Source organism: Abramis brama (genome assembly GCF_963993115.1).
Source record: "Abramis brama genome assembly, chromosome: 16".
NCBI lineage: Eukaryota > Metazoa > Chordata > Actinopteri > Cypriniformes > Leuciscidae > Abramis > Abramis brama.
In genome coordinates, this window is record NC_139978.1 from 27,220,690 (window position 1) to 27,242,924 (window position 22,235).

The 22,235-nt window shown below is 42.6% G+C and overlaps 1 protein-coding gene across 5 annotated transcripts in view; it reads left to right on the top strand.

Annotated features, from left to right (window-relative positions):
• rnf220b (ring finger protein 220b) overlaps window positions 1-22,235 on the top strand; it is a 39,919-nt gene that overhangs the window by 11,510 nt on the left and 6,174 nt on the right. For 2 of the 5 annotated variants that reach the window (XM_084138435.1, XM_084138436.1), the window contains exons 3-12: window positions 9,509-9,635; window positions 11,144-11,189; window positions 11,278-11,370; window positions 18,004-18,046; window positions 19,050-19,154; window positions 20,013-20,056; window positions 20,469-20,580; window positions 21,316-21,423; window positions 21,516-21,615; window positions 21,710-21,762. In XM_084138435.1, the coding sequence (XP_083994561.1) occupies window positions 9,509-9,635; window positions 11,144-11,189; window positions 11,278-11,370; window positions 18,004-18,046; window positions 19,050-19,154; window positions 20,013-20,056; window positions 20,469-20,580; window positions 21,316-21,423; window positions 21,516-21,615; window positions 21,710-21,762 (831 nt within the window). The remainder of the gene's footprint in view (window positions 1-9,508; window positions 9,636-11,143; window positions 11,190-11,277; window positions 11,371-18,003; window positions 18,047-19,049; window positions 19,155-20,012; window positions 20,057-20,468; window positions 20,581-21,315; window positions 21,424-21,515; window positions 21,616-21,709; window positions 21,763-22,235) is intronic. The other 3 variants (XM_084138437.1, XM_084138438.1, XM_084138439.1) reach the window with 3 other exon arrangements.

Here is a 22,235-nt window from a genome sequence, read left to right on the forward strand (position 1 = left end):
GTTAAGGATGTTGTGTTGAATTGGTTGCCTGGTGGCCGTTTTCCCATTGGTTTCCTTGTTCTGTGGCCTTTCTCAGAATGAAATTTTATAGGGTGATGGTTTGTTGCTTTTGTTTGGGTTAAATTGGGCAGAGAAAGATTTGAACGGGCTCCTTAGACAAGCCACAGACACACAAATGCTCTATCAGTATTCTGTATCAGTAAGGTCAAATTCTTGCTATGAAAAGTTTTATTTAACTTTCTCATTTATTAAAGTAGTCTCACATATCCTAACTTTTTTCAGAATAAAGTGTATTACACTGCAGCTTATTTTTGCCATGTAAAGCAACCAACCACATTTCTTTTCGATTTTAATATGTTCTGCTCATGATGCAATTTGATGCAACTAACCCAGAAGTTGCATATTGATTCTGATTCTGATTGGAGCTCGGTGAAGAAAAGACTGGAAGAGGAATATATGGTTTTGTTACATGTTGCTGCAACCGCAACAATGCATGTAATATACATAATTGCATTTGTCAGTCAGTGTGCTTCTAGGATTAAAAACCTGCCAAAGCCATGCTGACATATAATGTCTTACATAAACTGTCTGTTTGAGTAAAGAACCGAATTCCCAAGCATACATGGTCGAATGCCGTCCAAAACACAGATGCTATTTCAGCCCATAATGGGCTTCTAGACGTTCAAGATGAAGTCATGTTTTTCTGTGCTGCAGGAGCTCGTCTGTGTTAAACTCTCTTCAGACTGGGTGGCCCGGTCCTCCCACAGCTTCCACAGCAGGTGGAAACCAAGAATTGCTATTAAACGAAGGTCAGAGGACTGTCATTAATAACAAAGTGTTTGTGTTTTTTCCTTCGTCGTGAAAAAAGGCACATAGTACAGATTTAGCTAATGTCAGGTTCTGGGAATTTCAGTAGTTGAAATTGTGTTAACAATAAAGACTGCTTTGCTTCTTTCACATGTTTTCATGCAGCTATGGCTATAATTTTGTTGTGCGTTTTTGCACCTTTGAAGGTCACTGCAGGAAGGGGGCGCAATTCAAAAAGTCGTTCCTTCTTCAAATTTTGGCGAACTGAGCATACAACGATCTCTTTTATGAAGTACTATTTGCATCTATGATTATATGATTTTGGGTAACACATCCTCGCAATTCCTTTTAAAATCTTAGGTACACTCTCAGAAAAAAAGGTACGAAAGCTGTCACTGGGGCTGTACCTTTTTAAAAGGTACATTTTTGTACCTAAAGGGTGCATATTGGTACATTAATGGTACATATTAGTACCTAAAAGGGACAAATTAGTACCTAAAAGGAACAAAAGTGTACCTTTTGAAAAGGTACAGCCCCAGTGACAGCTTTCGTACCTTTTTTTCTGAGAGTGTAATTTATGTATCTTACCTGTGATTTTTCACACCTAAGGACTATATCAGTGCCCTGTATTACATATTTCAGTGTCTTTAAACCAAAATGAAATTTTCTTTCTTTCACCTAATTATTTCGGAATCATTTTGTCAGCTATTTCCTCTGTGGTGGGCAACCTTACGACCATCTCATCCAATGTTAGAGTTTTTCTCTCTCTGTGTTTGGCACTGGTAGAGACTCCAGTGAGGCAGTTGTGTGCTTAGGCTGACTGTGTCTCGCTGGCTGGCTCTGAACAAGCATAGGCCTGTTCTACCCCGGTGGCCAATAAAATGAGAAAATCAACCACTGTGCCACCATCCACTAGCCAGCCAGATAAATACACTTGTCTCTGTGTGAATGTGTGTCAGCATGGCTGTGTTGATCCAAAGATTTCATCCAACTGTTCAAAGAATGATACAGGAAATCATTAAATGGATAGGTCCCCCAAAATAAAATAAAAAATGTCATCATTTACTCACCAACCAATAACAAGTATTCACAGCAGAAAGTTCAAGCTGCTCCTTTCCATACAATGAAAGTGAATAGAGATTTTTAGTGAATAGCTTTAATTTCAAGCTATCACATGACTTGGGATATATGTAACAGACGTAGGCCAGTAAGAGCTGTGTGTGTAAAACCTCACTCTCCTTGACTAGCGACTAACGATAGGTCTTTAGCGTTTTTGTTAGCGCGCATGCTGGAAACCTCGGTTCGAATTCCGCTCGGAGCAGGTTGAGTAGGACCGGTTACATTTGGTGCCATGACCCGGATGGGAATGAGGGTTGGGGGGTGAGTGTAACAGACGTAGTCCAGTAAGAGCTGTGCGTGTAAACCTCACTCCCCTGGCCTCAAGAGACACGCTAGCAATTGACGCTAGTGGCTGCAGTCTTTAGCGTCCTTGTTAGCGCACCCACCTCCCACGCCGGATACCCTGGTCCAAATCCTATAATTAGGGGTCAATTAGGACTGGTTACATATAGCACTTATATATTTTAGTTTATTATGCTTTTTTGGAGCTTGACAGCCCTTGGTCACCATCCACTGTCATTGCATAGAAAAAAGCAGCGTGAACATTAATCAAAACATTTGTTTTCCACAGAAGAAAGTAAGTCATATGGGACATGAGGGTTAGTAAATGATGATTTAAATTTTTAAGTCCCTTTGATCAATTCCTAAGTCCACTAATGGTGTTCCACCGTGCAGATAACTTGCAGGTGCGCTTAATCAGGGTGATCAATTTTGCTCTTTCATCCTTGAGTTATTATTAATTTTCAGAGTGCTTCCGGCTTTTGTGAAAGCCCTGTTACCCTCTTTGAGGATCCTCTGATCACATCCTCTAAAAGCTGTCACAAAATCTGTATTATTCCAAAACAAGATCATCTTCAAAGCATCACAGGCTTTCTTTACCTTGTAAGGGTAGCTGTATTTGACACAGCGAATGTAAGGCTATCTGATCTTATCAGCATGTATGTGGGAGTATGTTGCGTTAGATTCAAATGGATTATTATGGTCTATCTGCCTCATTAGTTTGAGCTGCTCACACCTGCTCCATAAGAATGTATTGAATGCGGGTGAGAATTATATTGAGGTAGAATAATGACAATCATATGGTTATTCTGTATTTTTAATAACAAGAACATACAGTGTAGCTTAGCACCCGCAGGTGGTGGCCAAACCATAAACAGCAACATACAAGAATGTAAAAAAATAATAATAATACTAAGTTTGTGTACATGGGTCTGTGTATAAGAATGTTTTTTTGCATATTTGTTTGTATGTGTGCATTTCTAATTGTTTGTGCGTGTGTTTTACAGTGAGGCTTAGTGCAGCTCAGCCCCTCAAGCTCAAGGTTTATGAGGTGTTAGCTGTCACTTCATTGACTCCCGTCTGGCCCATTACGCTCTGTGCAGACAGAGCTGTCTCAGGTGGAGAGTTGGGGTTTAGCCCCACACACACGCTTGCACAAATGAATACACATAGACATAGTCAGAAGCATTCAGATTGAGTTACGCTTAGATTTTTGAATGGGTTTTTTATGCAACTTACAATTTAATATATATATATATATATATATATATATATATACATATACACATGCACACACACACAGTTGTGTATCTAATCTATATAGTATATATATACAGAGAGAGGTTTTTTTTTAGTTTATTGATCTAGGTTAATGTTAATTTATAAGTATATTATTGTTCATGTTTGATCATACATTAATGATAATTTATACCACTTGACGTAAAAAAAAATCAATTAGTATATATAGAAATCACTTTTACACACTAATACATACTAATTCTATATAACATGAATGTATCATCAAACATGAATTGACATTAACCTACATCAATAAATGCTTGTTAGTTCATGATACCTATTGTCTATAATGTTAACAAATTGATAATTAGGTTGCACAATTATTGTAAATCGCTGTGGCAAAAAATAATCCATTTAAATTTGGTCAGTTCAATCAAAAGTTCTGTCATCATCATCTCAAAACTTTTTTTCCCCTGTGAAAATGTTATATTTTTTTGTTGAAAATGTTATATTATTATTATTAGTATTAAAATTTCAAGTGATCTCATGGCTGTCAACTCCAGTCACAATTTTAATTGTTTTATATAAACATTATTTATATAAATATATAATTATTTATCAATTCATGATTTGAACTCAAGCAAATTATATACAAATAGTGCCCCCTCAACAAAAAACTGTTCGATGTTACTCCTGTACATAGATACACATGCACTCACATCAGCTGCACTCAGAAGGTATGTGCACATATGCACTCAGTCATTCACATTTCCACACACACACACACGCTCGCGCGCGCGCACACACACACACGCACACACACACACACACACACACACACAGACACAGGTGTAGTTACTCCAGTTACTCTGTCTGTGTGGCCCTCAGACAGGACTGTCTGTCCTATCCTCTGGTTTGCAGGTGTGCATCTTCATTTGGCCAGTTTCTCAGACTTGGTTTATTTGAAGTGTCTGCCTTCACAGCCCTTTACCTCCTGCTGATGAGTTCTTGAGGAGACCATAAAAGGGCGGCACACCCATCAAATAATGGGAGTTTATCTCAGAAGGGAGTGATAGTCTATGACCATCTCACCACAGTTTGAGTCATGACACATGGATGGATGATGGTTAACGAGTGTCATTAGAATATCATGCTGACTGCATCATATTGTTGCGGTGTGTATTGTGTAATTGTTCCTCCATAGGCTTGACCCATACACAAGGCCGTTCATTTTCCCCCTGTGTTATTTTCTTATTGTCTTTCTCTCGCTTTCTTTTACACACACACTCTCTCACATAATGGTCTCTTTGCTCATCACTACTATTGATCTGACTGTCTCTGTTATTTAAGATTCCCTGAATGCTCATTAATTAAGCCTGTTGAGGAGATCTAGAGAATAATTCCCACCCTCAATATCAATTACTATCAAAAAAAACCTTTTGAACAGACACACTGTAGCCTTGTTGTCTGCTAATAAAAATCTGCAGCACATTTTCTTTATTAGCAGCTATACAGATATATCATGTGTTTAATTATAAGTAAAAAAAAACTCCCTCGGGAACACTTTATAATAAGTATACAGTAATAAAGTATTTACAAATACAGTAATAGACTATATACAAACGGTGAGTTCTTTATTCGTTGTCACTGTAATAAACAAATTATAATTTTTTAATTACCTCATATAAAAAGAGTTAGATAGCCTAATGCTTTGTTAACAATTTATTAACCATAAATAGTTCTCACTTTAGATTAGGTCATGGAATATCGGAAAATGTCATTAAGTGCCTTAAGCCAACATTTATTGGACATTAATTGCATTCATATTCAGTGTTCCTTAAAATGTTTGTGTGTGTGTGTGACCGTGTGTGTGCTTAATGTATTTGTAAACATTTTACATATTGTCAATAAGGCATTATCTAACTCTTTAGAGTTAGTTTTTAACAATTTCCTTCACAAAAATCTATATATTTTGAGATTTTAATCTGTGTTGATTCTCTGTATTCAGAGAATACTCAGCTCTCCTGAGTAGGATCGCATGCTTAAATACTTGCTTTTCTTGACAAACCAGACACATATATTGATTTTCTGGAGATGAGCTTTAGTGCTGGTTACAGAGATTTGTTAAAGGATTGCTGAAAAGGATATTGGATGTATGTTGGCCACACGAACAAGTCTGGTTGTGCGTTATTTTAAGATTACATAACATACTGGGCATGATATGAGGACAGAAAATACAGTAATTTGTGTTTTCAACCCCTGCATGAAATGGAAATCTATTTTCTAAATGCATTTGATTGATCTTATTATAATGTTTATTTTTTTTATTTCTTTTGACCTAACAATTTGGAATCAAACTAGAAACTAGACTTCTCTCGTAACGTATGCTGGACTTCTCCAATCATTTAGTTTGCTTAAACCCCGCCCCTTTCTTACAACACTACATGCTTACATTAAGCCGATCTACCTCCATCCAATCAACAATCGATAGATAGAACCAAGTCCCCAGCCTATATTTTTTTTCTTTTACAAAATATTGTTTCACTTGAATGTACGTCACAATATCCCAGCTAACTAAAATATGTTCTAAGAATGTTTTGCTAACGTTCCCATTAAGTTATGAAAATGTTATTTCTGAATGTTTGTCGAAAGTACAAATTTTAAAATGTTTTTTCTTGGTTACGCAAATGTTAATGGAACATTCCATTTAGCAAACATTATGGGATTGTTACTTTTGAATGAAATAAAGTGGTAACATTTTAAAAATCTAAAATGTTCAGAAAGAAAAAATGTTCCATGAACGTTGTATAGATAACGTTTCTGTGCTAACGTTTTGAGAACATTATTAAAGACGGATACCTTTGAGCAAGCGTTCTGTTAACATTAGGCTACTGGAAGAAATGTTTGTCCATAATTTCGAGTGAAACTTGCTAGAACATTAGTTCTGAGACCGTTACCGGTTAGCAAGGATGGAAGAAAAGAAAATGCTTATCTCGTGGTGGAAACATAATTTTCATGATTTAAAAAAAAAATTGCACGATAAATTTCACATTTCAGGGTTTAAATGTGTAAATTCAAAGAGATTTAATAAGAGATCCACTTGAGTCTGAGCTCAGGGAATCAGTTGTATTTGTTGTCACTCACCTGTCTTCCTGTAGAGCTGAACCTGGTCTTAAATGTTTCTCCAGGGCTGAACTCTTTGACACAGCACACAGTTAAAGGCAGCAATCAGCTCTCTGGAGTGATGAGTGCCACAGCTTTATCGGGCAGCTGTATATATGTCTATCCCTCATCTTTATGGGGACATTTATGATGGAGGGATTTCTGAGACACTGATCACTCTCCTCTGTATCTGGGTCTATAACCTACAGTTTCATGTTTTTTTTTTTTTGTGTGCTTTGTTGTTGTTTGTTTACTAAAATAATATGTATTGTTAGTATTATCCTGGAGAATACATTTATATCTAAATCAAATATTTCCAAGTTATGTGTACTATTAACTAGCTGCTTTCAGTATGTTTGTTGTTGCATAGTCATGTTAGTTTTACATGTACCATTATTTTAGTTTGAAAGGAATTGTTTCAGGGTTTTTTTGATATATTCGAATCTTCATTAAATATTCGTTAACGAGACACTGATTGGTCAGTAAAGTATGCGGGGAGGGAACAGAATAGAATGAGCTCATTGACTTGACAGTAAGGATGTTAATGAAAGCCATTTTCGCTTTAATCTAATAGGTTGCTTTATAATATCGAACATGCAAGTGTGCACATCTCTCACAACTGCGACCGAGCTCTGTAGGATTTATCGTGGTAATATTTCCACTATACCTTTCATTTCAGACATTGATCACCCTCAATAACAGCAAACTGGGACTTTTTTCCACATGTACCTGGTCCAGTGCCAGAGTGATTAAGCCGTTTCTAAGCTGATTAACGAAAGAAGGTCCGAATCAAGAAAATACCTTTGAAAATGAAGGAAATGACTTTCCACAGCAGATGTGTTGCTACATTGCCTATTATGTTGCCTATTAAATAGCCTTTTTCAATGGCCCATTATTTTCCTCAATAAAAACACTCAGTGGAGCTTGCATACTCCCCTGCACTTCTGAAAGCATATTGAAAGAACGATGAAATCCCTTGTATAAAGTGAAACATTTGATGTCTTAAACACGAACCAGACGGGTTCAGGCTACTTGACGGGGCTTCATGGCAGGTGTGGAGTGGGCCAATTCTGTTTTATAACTGCCACTCTCCTCAGAAAGCCTGCCAGGGAACAAGCCCCCTGCCAGTCGCCCGCCTCTCGCATGCCCTCGGATTACTGAAAGGTCGCGCCCATTATGGAGTTATTGAAAGGCAAAATCATGGCAGAAACCATTAAGGGACCTCCTTTTACGTGACTTCATATACTCTATTCTATTCTATTAGAATATAAATTATATTCTATTCCTTTCATATTTAAAACATTCTACATGGATTACCGAACGTAAGAAACCGATGTGGTCTCAAACCTGGTTGGCTGTCTGAATTTTAAATGATGACATTTTGAAAAAGCCATTGCAACCAATACATTTCACGTCAATCAATTACAGAGAGAGCCACGTTCATCTGGCCTCCAGTAATATGACTGTTTACCCCATCGCATGCAGCTCTGTGAAATGCAAGCCTCTAGTATTGTCTTTTTCGGGCTTCTGACATATTGTCGTAATGTGACAGAAAGCCTGGATGAAATGTGGCATTTTGGAAAGGTCAGTTCATGGCCGTCTCAGAATTCGTCTCCCATCATGATGATGACAGTTGTCATATGGATGTTGGCATGTGCAGTCATCCTATAACTTGGGGGGAAAAAAACGCTATATCCATATCTTACTGTGGTCAGTAAGGTTTTTTTATTTTAAGAAATTAATACTTTTATTTAGAAAGAATGCATTCAATTGATAAAATGTGACAGTAAAGACATTTATAATGTTACAAAAGAATTCTATTTCAAATAAATGCTGTTCGCTTTAACTCACAATCCTGAGAAAAATGACCAAAAATATTAAGCAGCACAACTGTTTTCAAAATTTGTTTTCAACATCAGCATATTAGAATGATTTCTTGAAGGATCATGTGACAGAACATGGTTGCTAAACATTCTGCAGAAATATTATTACAGTTACTTAACGCTGTAATACAATTTTACAATATTACTGTGTTTTTGATCAAATAAAAGAGATTTCTTTCAAAAACATTAAAATCTTACCAACCTCAAACTTTCAAATGGTAATGTAAATTAAATTAGTTAAGGTAAAAAACTTTCAGAATTGTATTTCCCAAAAATAACTATTACTGTTACTATATATAACTGTGCACTATTAACAGTATTTAGCAATATAGGCTTTTATGATGCAACATAAAATAATAAAATGACAGTAATTTCTTTTGTTTTTAGATTAAGCAGTTTATAGCTACACCTTGGTGTTCAGATTTTGTTCTGTGTATATTAATTAAGGCAGTGTATCCATGTTAAAGTTTAACATTATCATTTTGGAATTTCTCTCAAATGCCCCCCATGAGAGACTCTCCAGCAGGAGGGAAAAAAGACACGCTCATCCCAGAATCAAATCAAATTCCTTTTATCATCTTGTTATTTGCAGACGTTATCTGTGCAGGTAATGCGGTTATAAATTCAATTTGGGCCTTGGGATTTCATTGTTTACTGATGTTGGTTGCCTTTAGGCAGAGATGCAAGCAGTTAGTACTCGTCTGTGAATTTATTTGAGCTGTCCCGAAGATGAAATTTTAAAAGAGATGGGACTCGCAGGGGGGCCGACTGACACTTTCTCAAGGGCATGGCTCCAAGCAGCGCTTACATGCAGATCCATGTTTTATTCAGATCTCTTTGCTTTCATTTGGCCACTTGTAAGCCTGTGATGGCTTTGCTATACGGGTACTGCTAATTGATGTCAGTTGACTGTATATATAGATAACACATCTGCCTGGACTAGATGATGTTTATTATTGAAAAGAATTCTCTTTATTGCTCATTGTAGGTTTATAATGATAAAGCATCTGTCTCTCCAGGTAAAGTGAAGGGCCTTTATGACACTCAGACGCCCATGTGTCCGATCTGTCACGCTGTGCTGCGGCCAGGAGAGCTGCAGGAACACATGGAGCAGGAAATGGAGCGTCTAATGCAGCTGCACAATAGGTACACACTCCACACCTGAAACAGTCTCTTAAATTTTATTTTCATTTCCTGATTCACAGTCATTATTTTTACCCATTTATTTTGAAGTGGTGCTTGAATGTATTGTTGCCATGAAACAACACTTATTTATTAGTTTATTTATTAATTCAAACCATATAGAAATAGATCAGTTATTTTATTTTATTAAAAAAAAGATTTTTAAATAGAGCAAGAAAATAAAATATAGCATCCCAGTGCTCTCCCAATTTTTGTGGTTCTTAAATGTATTTTCTTGCCATAGTCCAAAATCCATATAAAAATGTAATTTATGTATTTATATAAACTATATAGAAACAAATCCATCCATTCACTGGGATAGTGGAGCCTAATATAGAAACCAATTATTTATTTTATTACTTATTTTTATCTTATTTATACTAAATAAATATTTAAGTAGAGTAAAAAATAAATAAATAGAGTATCCCAATGCTGTCTGCTATCACACTCTTTTATTCCCCTCATGGAAATGGGAAAAATGAAACCTGTCATGTTCCTCTAATGAACATGATACAATCCATATAATGACTGAGACAATCAATAATCTATCAACCTCCCTCTGCTTCGCTCATGTCTTCTTTTGTTTTTCCATCCGTCCGGCTCAATCAGAGATCATCAGCCGATCAGTCGAGGGTTGATTTGATTTTTTTGAACTGCCTCAGTCTCTTTGTATCGGCCGGGACATGTAGACAGTAAAGTGCCGCTGACAGTCAGCATGCTCTTCTGTCACTCTAACTCAAATCTCATCCAGGCTCATGAAAATGCATCGCCGCCCATAGTAAAGAAATCAAAACTGGAGACAAGAGCCGGAAAGATGGAGGAAGGGCAGATTTAAAGCAGATTGAGACACTGAACGCACGCACACAAACCCTGTAGCCTGTCCCTTCCAAAGGCGCATTAAATGCTTCCAGGTCTTGATGGCATATTTATCTACAGCCTCTGGGCATGTGCACCATGCCTCCACCCCTCTCCCTGTCTCCTCCATCATTGCAACATCACAAATTACAAGCTGTTACATTGTTCCTGACATTTCACAGCTAGTCAAGCTCAAGGCAGTCCTCGCGAAAATCATAGCAAGCTAATAATGCGTTTCTTCAACATTTGCTATCAGCATCAGATGAGGCAGGGCGGCACATTAGCCACTCTGAACACATGAAAGATTTCTCCAATAAAGAAATTATAGCCATAATCTGCTTAGTGACAGAGCTGTGGACAGTAATTGTGTCAAATTGAACTTGGCCCCAGGGTGCGTTAGAGCTATCCTGCCATACAGAACCCGAATGGAGACAGCTTTATAAATATATTATTTTTATTTGACTGCGAAGGAAATGTTGTATGCAACCTGATGCCTCGTTTCTGAGCAGGTTTGCGTATTCTGATTCACACTTTGTGTTTAAAACAAGGCTGAGTTTTGTTGGTAATGGGATTGTGGTGATGAAATATGTGTTAATAACACTCTCTCCTATTTACAGTCAGGGTCCCGCGCAAAAGGAGTGTCTTGCTGCTGGGCCGCCCAAGGTACATTCTCTTCAATGTACTTCACAACACTTGTTATATACAATTTATTTATCTCTACAGGCAATAATAACCACTCTACCTCTCTCAGTCTTTGTTTTCTATGCACATAAAGAGAGAGGGTTCCTCTTCTGCCTCCTCTCCACGTCCTGCTGATGAGGCTGTGCACTCCGACAGGTACCAGGTGAGCACAAAATGCACGTTATATACGTGTCTAGCAGCATTAGCTTGCACTTCTCTTGAGGAGCATACTGAACTTTAATTAATTACAGGCAGAATCAAACTCATTTAAGAGTGGACTTTACCCATTCCAAGACTACGTCAATCAAATGTTTGATACAGCCCTCAGTGTAGTGCTGCCATCTGCTGGACTTTAATTGAATTTAAAATAATGTTTCTGTTCTAAAAAAAAAAAAAAAAAAGTACATTGTAATTTCATTCTGCTTTTTAAATACTTTTAGAATTTTGAATATTTCATTTAATTGGGAAAAGTATTATTATGTAATTGATAAGAAATAAAAGCAAAAATGTATATTTAATTCTAAAATGTAATTCTAATTTTAATTCTAAAATTAATCTAAGTAAGAGTAATCTAAATATACTCTAATAGTGAGTAAAACATGAACTGTAACAAAAACATACAAAACACTAACAAATTAAATATTGCCCACATTATATTAAAAAATAATAATTTAGGTTTAGTGCAATGACAATATAAAAGCCAATTATTATTTTTCAAACAATGTTGTCTGTCATGATTCTGCCTTCATGTCCTAGATCTTTCTTGTTTTGAGGCAGGATCATGACAGACCCATGTTTTGTGTACAAGCACATGGCCATTTGTTTGGGCCATGTGCTTGTGTTGTCTCGTTCTCTGCCCCGCCCCCTTGTTATCCTCGTTTTGTCTTGATTGCTTTACCTGTGTCACCTGTGTTCCTGATTAGTTTGCTCCCTATTTAATCCCCTCATGTTTTCTGTCCTGTGTCGGTACATTGTCTTACATTGTCTGTTATCCCCTGTGGTACATTGCTTGTTCTACACTGTGAGTACTTTGTCAGAGACCTGTTATATCAGTATTGTGAGTTTGTTTCCCGTCATTGTCAAGTCAGAGTTTAGTCTTTATTTGTTATCTAGTCTTAGTCAAAGTTACCTGTCTTCAGTCCTGTTTTGCCCCCTCGTGGGTTTTGTTTTCTGTTTTTGTGTATTAATAAATCTTAAGTGTCTGCACCTCGTCTGCTTCTGGGTTCATCTCCTCTACATCCCATGACAGAATGTACCGACCAAAAGAGAACCCAGCAGATAGTGTGTCCTCCCAGTTCCAGCAACAAATGAAGTTCAATGAACAATGCTGGCTGTCGGCTTCCACCGACAGAAAGAGGGTCAACCTCCCAATCTCGTCTGAGGGTGAGTGGATCCTGAAGAATTATGCCCAACTCTGGGATCGTTTCTCTCAGGAGGAGCCGCCAAGTCCCACCGTGTTGTCGCCACCAGCCAAGCTGCCCGTGATCCTGGAGGGTCGGGTCCTGGCTGTTGTTTCTCAAGGGGACCAGGCTCACTCCACTTCTCCCGAGGTCCCAGCCACTCCCGTTGATCTTCGTGGCAAACGAGGGAGGAGGACTTCGTGGGATTCTCCGTCGGAGTCATCCTCGACCGAGTCAGCGCTGCCTGAGACTGCCCTTCCAACTCAGGTCACAGATCCCGCTGAGCTTCTTCAACCGGTCACAAGTCCGGCTATGACTTCCACACCACGACCTAAGAGAAAGAAGAGGAGAAAGGGAGCCTCTTGTCCTTCGTCTCAGCCTGTCCCAGAGCCCGCTACTTCAAGCGCTGTCCCAAGCGCTGTTCCAGAGCCCGCTCCTGCAAGCGCTGTTCCAGAGCCCGCTCCTGCAAGCGCTGTTCCAGAGCCCGCTCCTGCAAGCGCTGTTCCAGAGCCCGCTCCTGCAAGCGCTGTTCCAGAGCCCGCTCCTGCAAGCGCTGTTCCAGAGCCCGCTCCTGCAAGCGCTGTTCCAGAGCCCGCTCCTGCAAGCGCTGTTCCAGAGCCCGCTCCTGCAAGCGCTGTTCCAGAGCCCGCTCCTGCAAGCGCTGTTCCAGAGCCCGCTCCTGCAAGCGCTGTTCCAGAGCCCGCTCCTGCAAGCGCTGTTCCAGAGCCCGCTCCTGCAAGCGCTGTTCCAGAGCCCGCTCCTGCAAGCGCTGTTCCAGAGCCCGCTCCTGCAAGCGCTGTTCCAGAGCCCGCTCCTGCAAGCGCTGTTCCAGAGCCCGCTCCTGCAAGCGCTGTTCCAGAGCCCGCTCCTGCAAGCGCTGTTCCAGAGCCCGCTCCTGCAAGCGCTGTTCCAGAGCCCGCTCCTGCAAGCGCTGTTCCAGAGCCCGCTCCTGCAAGCGCTGTTCCAGAGCCCGCTCCTGCAAGCGCTGTTCCAGAGCCCGCTCCTGCAAGCGCTGTTCCAGAGCCCGCTCCTGCAAGCGCTGTTCCAGAGCCCGCTCCTGCAAGCGCTGTTCCAGAGCCCGCTCCTGCAAGCGCTGTTCCAGAGCCCGCTCCTGCAAGCGCTGTTCCAGAGCCCGCTCCTGCAAGCGCTGTTCCAGAGCCCGCTCCTGCAAGCGCTGTTCCAGAGCCCGCTCCTGCAAGCGCTGTTCCAGAGCCCGCTCCTGCAAGCGCTGTTCCAGAGCCCGCTCCTGCAAGCGCTGTTCCAGAGCCCGCTCCTGCAAGCGCTGTTCCAGAGCCCGCTCCTGCAAGCGCTGTTCCAGAGCCCGCTCCTGCAAGCGCTGTTCCAGAGCCCGCTCCTGCAAGCGCTGTTCCAGAGCCCGCTCCTGCAAGCGCTGTTCCAGAGCCCGCTCCTGCAAGCGCTGTTCCAGAGCCCGCTCCTGCAAGCGCTGTTCCAGAGCCCGCTCCTGCAAGCGCTGTTCCAGAGCCCGCTCCTGCAAGCGCTGTTCCAGAGCCCGCTCCTGCAAGCGCTGTTCCAGAGCCCGCTCCTGCAAGCGCTGTTCCAGAGCCCGCTCCTGCAAGCGCTGTTCCAGAGCCCGCTCCTGCAAGCGCTGTTCCAGAGCCCGCTCCTGCAAGCGCTGTTCCAGAGCCCGCTCCTGCAAGCGCTGTTCCAGAGCCCGCTCCTGCAAGCGCTGTTCCAGAGCCCGCTCCTGCAAGCGCTGTTCCAGAGCCCGCTCCTGCAAGCGCTGTTCCAGAGCCCGCTCCTGCAAGCGCTGTTCCAGAGCCCGCTCCTGCAAGCGCTGTTCCAGAGCCCGCTCCTGCAAGCGCTGTTCCAGAGCCCGCTCCTGCAAGCGCTGTTCCAGAGCCCGCTCCTGCAAGCGCTGTTCCAGAGCCCGCTCCTGCAAGCGCTGTTCCAGAGCCCGCTCCTGCAAGCGCTGTTCCAGAGCCCGCTCCTGCAAGCGCTGTTCCAGAGCCCGCTCCTGCAAGCGCTGTTCCAGAGCCCGCTCCTGCAAGCGCTGTTCCAGAGCCCGCTCCTGCAAGCGCTGTTCCAGAGCCCGCTCCTGCAAGCGCTGTTCCAGAGCCCGCTCCTGCAAGCGCTGTTCCAGAGCCCGCTCCTGCAAGCGCTGTTCCAGAGCCCGCTCCTGCAAGCGCTGTTCCAGAGCCCGCTCCTGCAAGCGCTGTTCCAGAGCCCGCTCCTGCAAGCGCTGTTCCAGAGCCCGCTCCTGCAAGCGCTGTTCCAGAGCCCGCTCCTGCAGTCATGAGGGCTGCAGAGCGAGCAGCGGCCGATTCAGCTGCTAAGGCTGTTTTGCGGTCGGTTTCGGCGAGCCACGAGACGCCGATTGTCATCGCTGTAAGAACCTTGTCCGAGTATCTGTCGAGTCTAGCCAAGATTCTGGAGATGCCTGTCCCAGCTGATGTGTCCAGTCCTGTCCCAGCTATTGTGTCCAGCCCTGTCCCAGCTGATGTGTCCAGCCCTGTCCCAGCTAATGTGTCCAGCCCTGTCCCAGCTAATGTGTCCAGCCCTGTCCCAGCTAATGTGTCCAGCCCTGTCCCAGCTAATGTGTCCAGCCCTGTCCCAGCTAATGTGTCCAGCCCTGTCCCAGCTAATGTGTCCAGCCCTGTCCCAGCTAATGTGTCCAGCCCTGTCCCAGCTAATGTGTCCAGCCCTGTCCCAGCTAATGTGTCCAGCCCTGTCCCAGCTAATGTGTCCAGCCCTGTCCCAGCTAATGTGCCCAGCCCGCTCCTGCAAGCGCTGTTCCAGAGCCCGCTCCTGCAGTCATGAGGGCTGCAGAGCGAGCAGCGGCCGATTCAGCTGCTAAGGCTGTTTTGCGGTCGGTTTCGGCGAGCCACGAGACGCCGATTGTCATCGCTGTAAGAACCTTGTCCGAGTATCTGTCGAGTCTAGCCAAGATTCTGGAGATGCCTGTCCCAGCTGATGTGTCCAGTCCTGTCCCAGCTATTGTGTCCAGCCCTGTCCCAGCTGATGTGTCCAGCCCTGTCCCAGCTAATGTGTCCAGCCCTGTCCCAGCTAATGTGTCCAGCCCTGTCCCAGCTAATGTGTCCAGCCCTGTCCCAGCTAATGTGTCCAGCCCTGTCCCAGCTAATGTGCCCAGCCCGCTCCTGCAAGCGCTGTTCCAGAGCCCGCTCCTGCAGTCATGAGGGCTGCAGAGCGAGCAGCGGCCGATTCAGCTGCTAAGGCTGTTTTGCGGTCGGTTTCGGCGAGCCACGAGACGCCGATTGTCATCGCTGTAAGAACCTTGTCCGAGTATCTGTCGAGTCTAGCCAAGATTCTGGAGATGCCTGTCCCAGCTGATGTGTCCAGTCCTGTCCCAGCTATTGTGTCCAGCCCTGTCCCAGCTGATGTGTCCAGCCCTGTCCCAGCTAATGTGTCCAGCCCTGTCCCAGCTAATGTGCCCAGCCCGCTCCTGCAAGCGCTGTTCCAGAGCCCGCTCCTGCAGTCATGAGGGCTGCAGAGCGAGCAGCGGCCGATTCAGCTGCTAAGGCTGTTTTGCGGTCGGTTTCGGCGAGCCACGAGACGCCGATTGTCATCGCTGTAAGAACCTTGTCCGAGTATCTGTCGAGTCTAGCCAAGATTCTGGAGATGCCTGTCCCAGCTGATGTGTCCAGTCCTGTCCCAGCTATTGTGTCCAGCCCTGTCCCAGCTGATGTGTCCAGCCCTGTCCCAGCTAATGTGTCCAGCCCTGTCCCAGCTAATGTGCCCAGCCCGCTCCTGCAAGCGCTGTTCCAGAGCCCGCTCCTGCAGTCATGAGGGCTGCAGAGCGAGCAGCGGCCGATTCAGCTGCTAAGGCTGTTTTGCGGTCGGTTTCGGCGAGCCACGAGACGCCGATTGTCATCGCTGTAAGAACCTTGTCCGAGTATCTGTCGAGTCTAGCCAAGATTCTGGAGATGCCTGTCCCAGCTGATGTGTCCAGTCCTGTCCCAGCTATTGTGTCCAGCCCTGTCCCAGCTGATGTGTCCAGCCCTGTCCCAGCTAATGTGTCCAGCCCTGTCCCAGCTAATGTGCCCAGCCCTGTCCCAGCTGATGTGCCCAGCCCTGTCCCAGCTGATGTGTCCAGCCCTGTCCCAGCTGATGTGTCCAGCCCCGTACCAGCTGTCACCCGACCTCTGTTTGTCTCCCCGGACGCCCCTGTCTCCACTTCACCCCGGACTGTTTCCCCCAAGACTGCTCCTCGTGTGTCCCCACCCAAACCTGCCCGGACCCGTTGCCCGCAGCCCACACCCTCATCCCGAAGACCCAAGACCCCTGACCCGCCTGTTCACCCTGGACTGCCCCCCAAGGACTTTGTGTTTCCCCCCAGTCCTCCCATCCACCCTGGACATTCCCCCATGAACTCTGTGTTGTCTCCGCCTCCTCTTCCTTGTTTTTTATTTTTATTATGTCACCCCAATCCTGTCATTGTGTATTCATGTCTGCCTTTATTAGTTTTTGTCATGTATTGTTGGTTTGTGTCTATGTCTCAGTCGGTCTTGTCCCGTGTTTCATGTTCCCTCTAGGGAGCGTCTGGAAGCCGCTCCTTGGGGGGAGGGTTCTGTCATGATTCTGCCTTCATGTCCTAGATCTTTCTTGTTTTGAGGCAGGATCATGACAGACCCATGTTTTGTGTACAAGCACATGGCCATTTGTTTGGGCCATGTGCTTGTGTTGTCTCGTTCTCTGCCCCGCCCCCTTGTTATCCTCGTTTTGTCTTGATTGCTTTACCTGTGTCACCTGTGTTCCTGATTAGTTTGCTCCCTATTTAATCCCCTCATGTTTTCTGTCCTGTGTCGGTACATTGTCTTACATTGTCTGTTATCCCCTGTGGTACATTGCTTGTTCTACACTGTGAGTACTTTGTCAGAGACCTGTTATATCAGTATTGTGAGTTTGTTTCCCGTCATTGTCAAGTCAGAGTTTAGTCTTTATTTGTTATCTAGTCTTAGTCAAAGTTACCTGTCTTCAGTCCTGTTTTGCCCCCTCGTGGGTTTTGTTTTCTGTTTTTGTGTATTAATAAATCTTAAGTGTCTGCACCTCGTCTGCTTCTGGGTTCATCTCCTCTACATCCCATGACAGTTGTCCTTACATTTACTATTTTTACCATTTTTTGCACAGTATAAATTGCTCTTCATATTTTAGGCTTTCAGAGGATCATCATATTTGGGAGTCCTTAGCATCAAAAAGATTCAAAACACCTGACTTATATAATCATTAAAGGGAATTGATGTTGTCGATGAATTGATCAAATGTTATTCATAACCTTTTTTTACTTCCATTACATGACATTTGTGAAACTAAATATTCAATTATTTTATCATTCTTTTCAAAAAACTCTTTAGTGTAAATTTAGGTATTGAAATTATGGGTATTAAAGTGTCCCTTTTCTTCCTCTTTTTTAATTTCAGACATTTTTGCGAGTACGAGCAAACAGGCAAACAAGACTCAATGGTACGTTTTCAATGACTGTCAGTATATCTCAGTATTCTCTCTGGATTTCTCTCTTTTTATTTTGCATTTCAGTCATTGCCTATACATGCAGGGTCATAGACATGCATTAAGAGCTTGGATCTGACCAAATTCATATTTCTCTATATGAATATTAAATAATTCAAAAAAAGTTTTATTTCATGAATTGATGTTTATAATGAAATCATCAATCTTTGAAACTCATTCTCATGATCACAAATTGTCCCCAGATAGCACTGGTACACTTTCAGTCTTAAGGCCCTGACACACCAAGCCAACGGTCGGGCCTTTGTTGAGCGTCGACTGGCCGCACGATCCGCACTAGTCGGAGCCTGTTGGGGGCGTTTTGGCCGATTGAGCATGTTGAATCAGCGTCCGTCGGCATTGGTGCCGTCGTTGAGAGAGAGAACTCTGATTGTCTGTTCCGCTTAGCGAGCTAGTCTAAAATGCAAAAGAGAATAATAGCAAAAGCGAGCAAAGAAGTCAAGACGGCACAGACAGAAGGCTGTTCTAAATTTACGCCATCTTACCTGAGCATTACACTGCGTGAATATTTTCATTATAACATGAACTGCCTGGAATGAAGCAAGTGATCAGTGTGATTGATATTCAAAATGGCAAACAAGCTTTGCTTACAGTTTGTATGTCTGCAGTCCTAGTTTCAGTTTCCCTTTTTGAATGACGAATATGGACTATTGGTGCCTGCTGATATAGACAGTTATTTCCTTACACGCAGGCGTAGAAGGCACGTGCTAGTTGGCAGTCGCCTTTAGTCTTTGTATTGTGGTCAAGCGCAGCTTTTTGACCGAGACGCAGCCGACGAGAGGCGACAACTCAGTCAGCTTTCATCACCGCTTGTTCTTTTACGTTGGCTTGGTGTGTCACAGTCTTTAGTTCAAACAGTTAAAGCACCACCTGACCTTTGACCTAGCACCCTCACAAGCAGAGCAGATTATTGACCTTTAATCTTTTGATATGTTAACAGTTAAGGAGCTCTGCTGGTGCAGGTGCTACGCCAAACAGAAAGTGAAATCTGTTCATGTTTGGACTGACTATGGATTCCCACATGTATCTTCTTGCCCACTGTCTGGTAAGATATTCTCCACACATGCCACACAACTGCCATATTTAAAGAGGCTTTATCTTCTAATCAGCACTGATTTAAAATAATCGTTCAAGGAGCAAATGACTGGAGAATCATGAAATGGTGAAAATGATATACTATTTAATGCAATATTACGCCCTTGGCACAGTAATACTCAGAGTATTAAGTCTTTGTACTGTGAAATATTTGTACTCTATCATGTTGAATTTTTGGTCATTTATCAGGACTGTTAATTTTTATGTTATTTCATTAACATCTAAAAAAGGTGCACTGGAAGATTGGTCAAAACTAATTGATCAGATTCTCTCTCTAATTAATGATCCTCTCTTCGTTATGGTCAACTTCACTGTGATTGTAACAGGCTCAGCTCTGTTTCCACTGTCCTTTTTGACTATATCATGAGCTGAGGCTCCTAAAGATTAATGTCCCTTAACGTCATTAGAAGCTCAGCAAAACAGAGATTTTAATGGAGTGGTGGATACCGTTCCACCATCCTGAATTTTACTTCCTGTGTGTGTGTGTGTGTGTGTTCGAGAGAAGGAGATTCAGAGAATTCTGGAAATCTTTTATGTCTTTATTTTATAATCAGATAAACAGATCAGTCCAATTCCCTTGCCATTTATTTATCTTTTGTAGGCCACAGAGGCCTTTCTGTCTTATCAGTTTATGTCAGCTTGAGATCGTATATATTTCCATCATAAAACTGCCAGTGGAGAAAAAAAACAAATCAAAAGAATTGATTTATGCTTCATTTTTTCAGATAAGGTAATATGAAAAGTGCCATGCATCACTAAAAAAATCAGTTTTTTTGCTATTGTTTCTTTTCTTTTCTTTTTTTTACAGCACGCATTGGGAAACTGAAAAGACGGAAAGCAGAGGAAGACCAGGTGTGATGGAAATGCAGCTCATTTGTAATTGTGCATGTGTTTATAGGTCTCATTCAAAACAATGAACCTTCCTTCCCCTGTAGTCTGTAGTTCCTCTAGATCTGCTTTCACTGACAGATCACAGGCTGTTTGTGATGTCTGTATTTGACTGACAGGCGGCAGAAGACATGCCGTCAGCTGTCCTGTTCTGTTAAGTCAGCCGTATGATGTATAAGACAGGTAGATGTGTCCAGAAGGATCAGACAATCTATATACCTGCATGTGAAATGTCTGTTTCTTTTTATTTTCCGTTTGTTTCAGCTGTAAACTAATGCCAAGAGGGCATTCAGGGCAGGTAGCAGATGAAAGCGGTGTCTTGAGGCTGGTGGAGACATTTTCATCAGACATGCTGATATGTGTGTGTTTTCAACAGAGAGATGGTGTTTGTGTTGTTGAAAATGGCTCCATGCTGTCAGCCGGGAGGGAGTTTGAATGGGCCGAACAGAGAAGAATACAGATGGTTTCTGTTCTCAGAGGCTTCAGAGGTACAAAACACACAAACGCTGCACAGCAATTGAGCTACACACTAAATACTAAATTCAAAGAGTGAGTTACTTTCAGTTTCCAGTGGAGGAGCCAGCGTGTTGTAGACAGCGCCTAAAGGCTGCAAAGAATTGTAAATACGGAGAGAACGCTGCAACAGAAAATCTGAAAAACCTCAGTGTTTGTAGTCAACATTTCAAACTGGATGACCACGAACCGAACACAGAATTTTAGGCCAATCGGAGGGGAAAAAATGCCATTCTGTCAGTTCCAAAAATCTGCAAATTTACACTTTAAGTGCTGTTCAGTCTTGAAATCAAATGATCAAAAACAATCCATTTGTAGAGTTACTGCCTATAAACAGTGTACCAAATATAAAAGCAGCTCACTTGGTTTTGCAACAGAGCTTGTGTGTGTAAGTGTGTGATTAGTTCACAACAGACACGTGAGGTAATGGGAGTGGGGTTATCCTCTTGAGAATGAGATTACTGTAAAAGAACTTAGCCAGGGGTCAAAAACAGAGACAGAGGCGATCACAAAGAAATCAGAGGTCATACAGGCCCTCACGTCCTTATAAACACTTTTGATTTTATTAACACTTTGCAGTTCATCAGTAGTGCACATTTGTATCTCAGTCTATTTTTAAAGTACACACTCTCCATTCCTTTGGTACTTGTTCTGTAATAAGGCTTTGTGTTTTCTGTCATTTAATGCACGCTTATTTTAAATGTCTTAAGGTTTGGTGAGCAGCACATTGAAAGAGCACCAGGACAGCGATGTGGATCTGGACGTGGACGGTGATGATACTTTGGAGTATGGAAAAGCCCAGTATCCTTATTTATGCTGTAAGATTGGCACAGCAAGGAAGTGCATTGATTATTTTTTTTCTTTTCTTTTTTTGTGAAAGCGTTTTTGATAATAAAAAATGTTTCCTCAGCAAATGATCGCAGATACACAGAGGCGGATGTGATTCCCTGTTCAGGAAATGAACCCAGAGATGCAGAGGAGAGACAGGCGTTAAGAGGAGCTGTTTTAAAGTATGCACAGACACAAACAGCACACATTTTATTAGTGCTTCCAACTACTTTATCAATACTTAGTTTCTTGTTTGTTTGTTTTTTGCTTTGAAAGTGGAGAGACAGTCAGCAGGTTATCTCCAGAACAAACCAAGTCTGCAAACTCAGGTGAGCCAAGAGTAGTTGATGTCACTCTAATTCAGATCTGTATTGTTTTTGTGCCAGGTGTAAATGCAGCTTTAATGTAGTTCGCTTCTTTTTGGGTGTACTACTACATTTTGTCGGCAGGTGTATTAGCCTGCTGTCACTTTAAAGGGTTAGTTCACCCAAAAATTAAAATTCTGTCAGTAATTACTCACCCTCATGTTGTTCCAACCGCGTAAGACCTTCGTTCATCTTCGGAACACAAATTAAGATATTTTTGATGAAATCTGAGAGCTGATCACTTCTCCATAGGCTGCTAGGTGACCGAAACTTGCTGGCCCAGAAAAGTTATTAAAGAGATCGTTAATATAGTCCAAGTGACTACAGTGGCTCAATCTTAAGTATATTAAGCGACGAAAATACTTTTTGTGCGCAAAAACAAACAAAAATAACGACTTTATTCCACTATTCATTTCCTTCTCTCTGGGCCTCTAGTT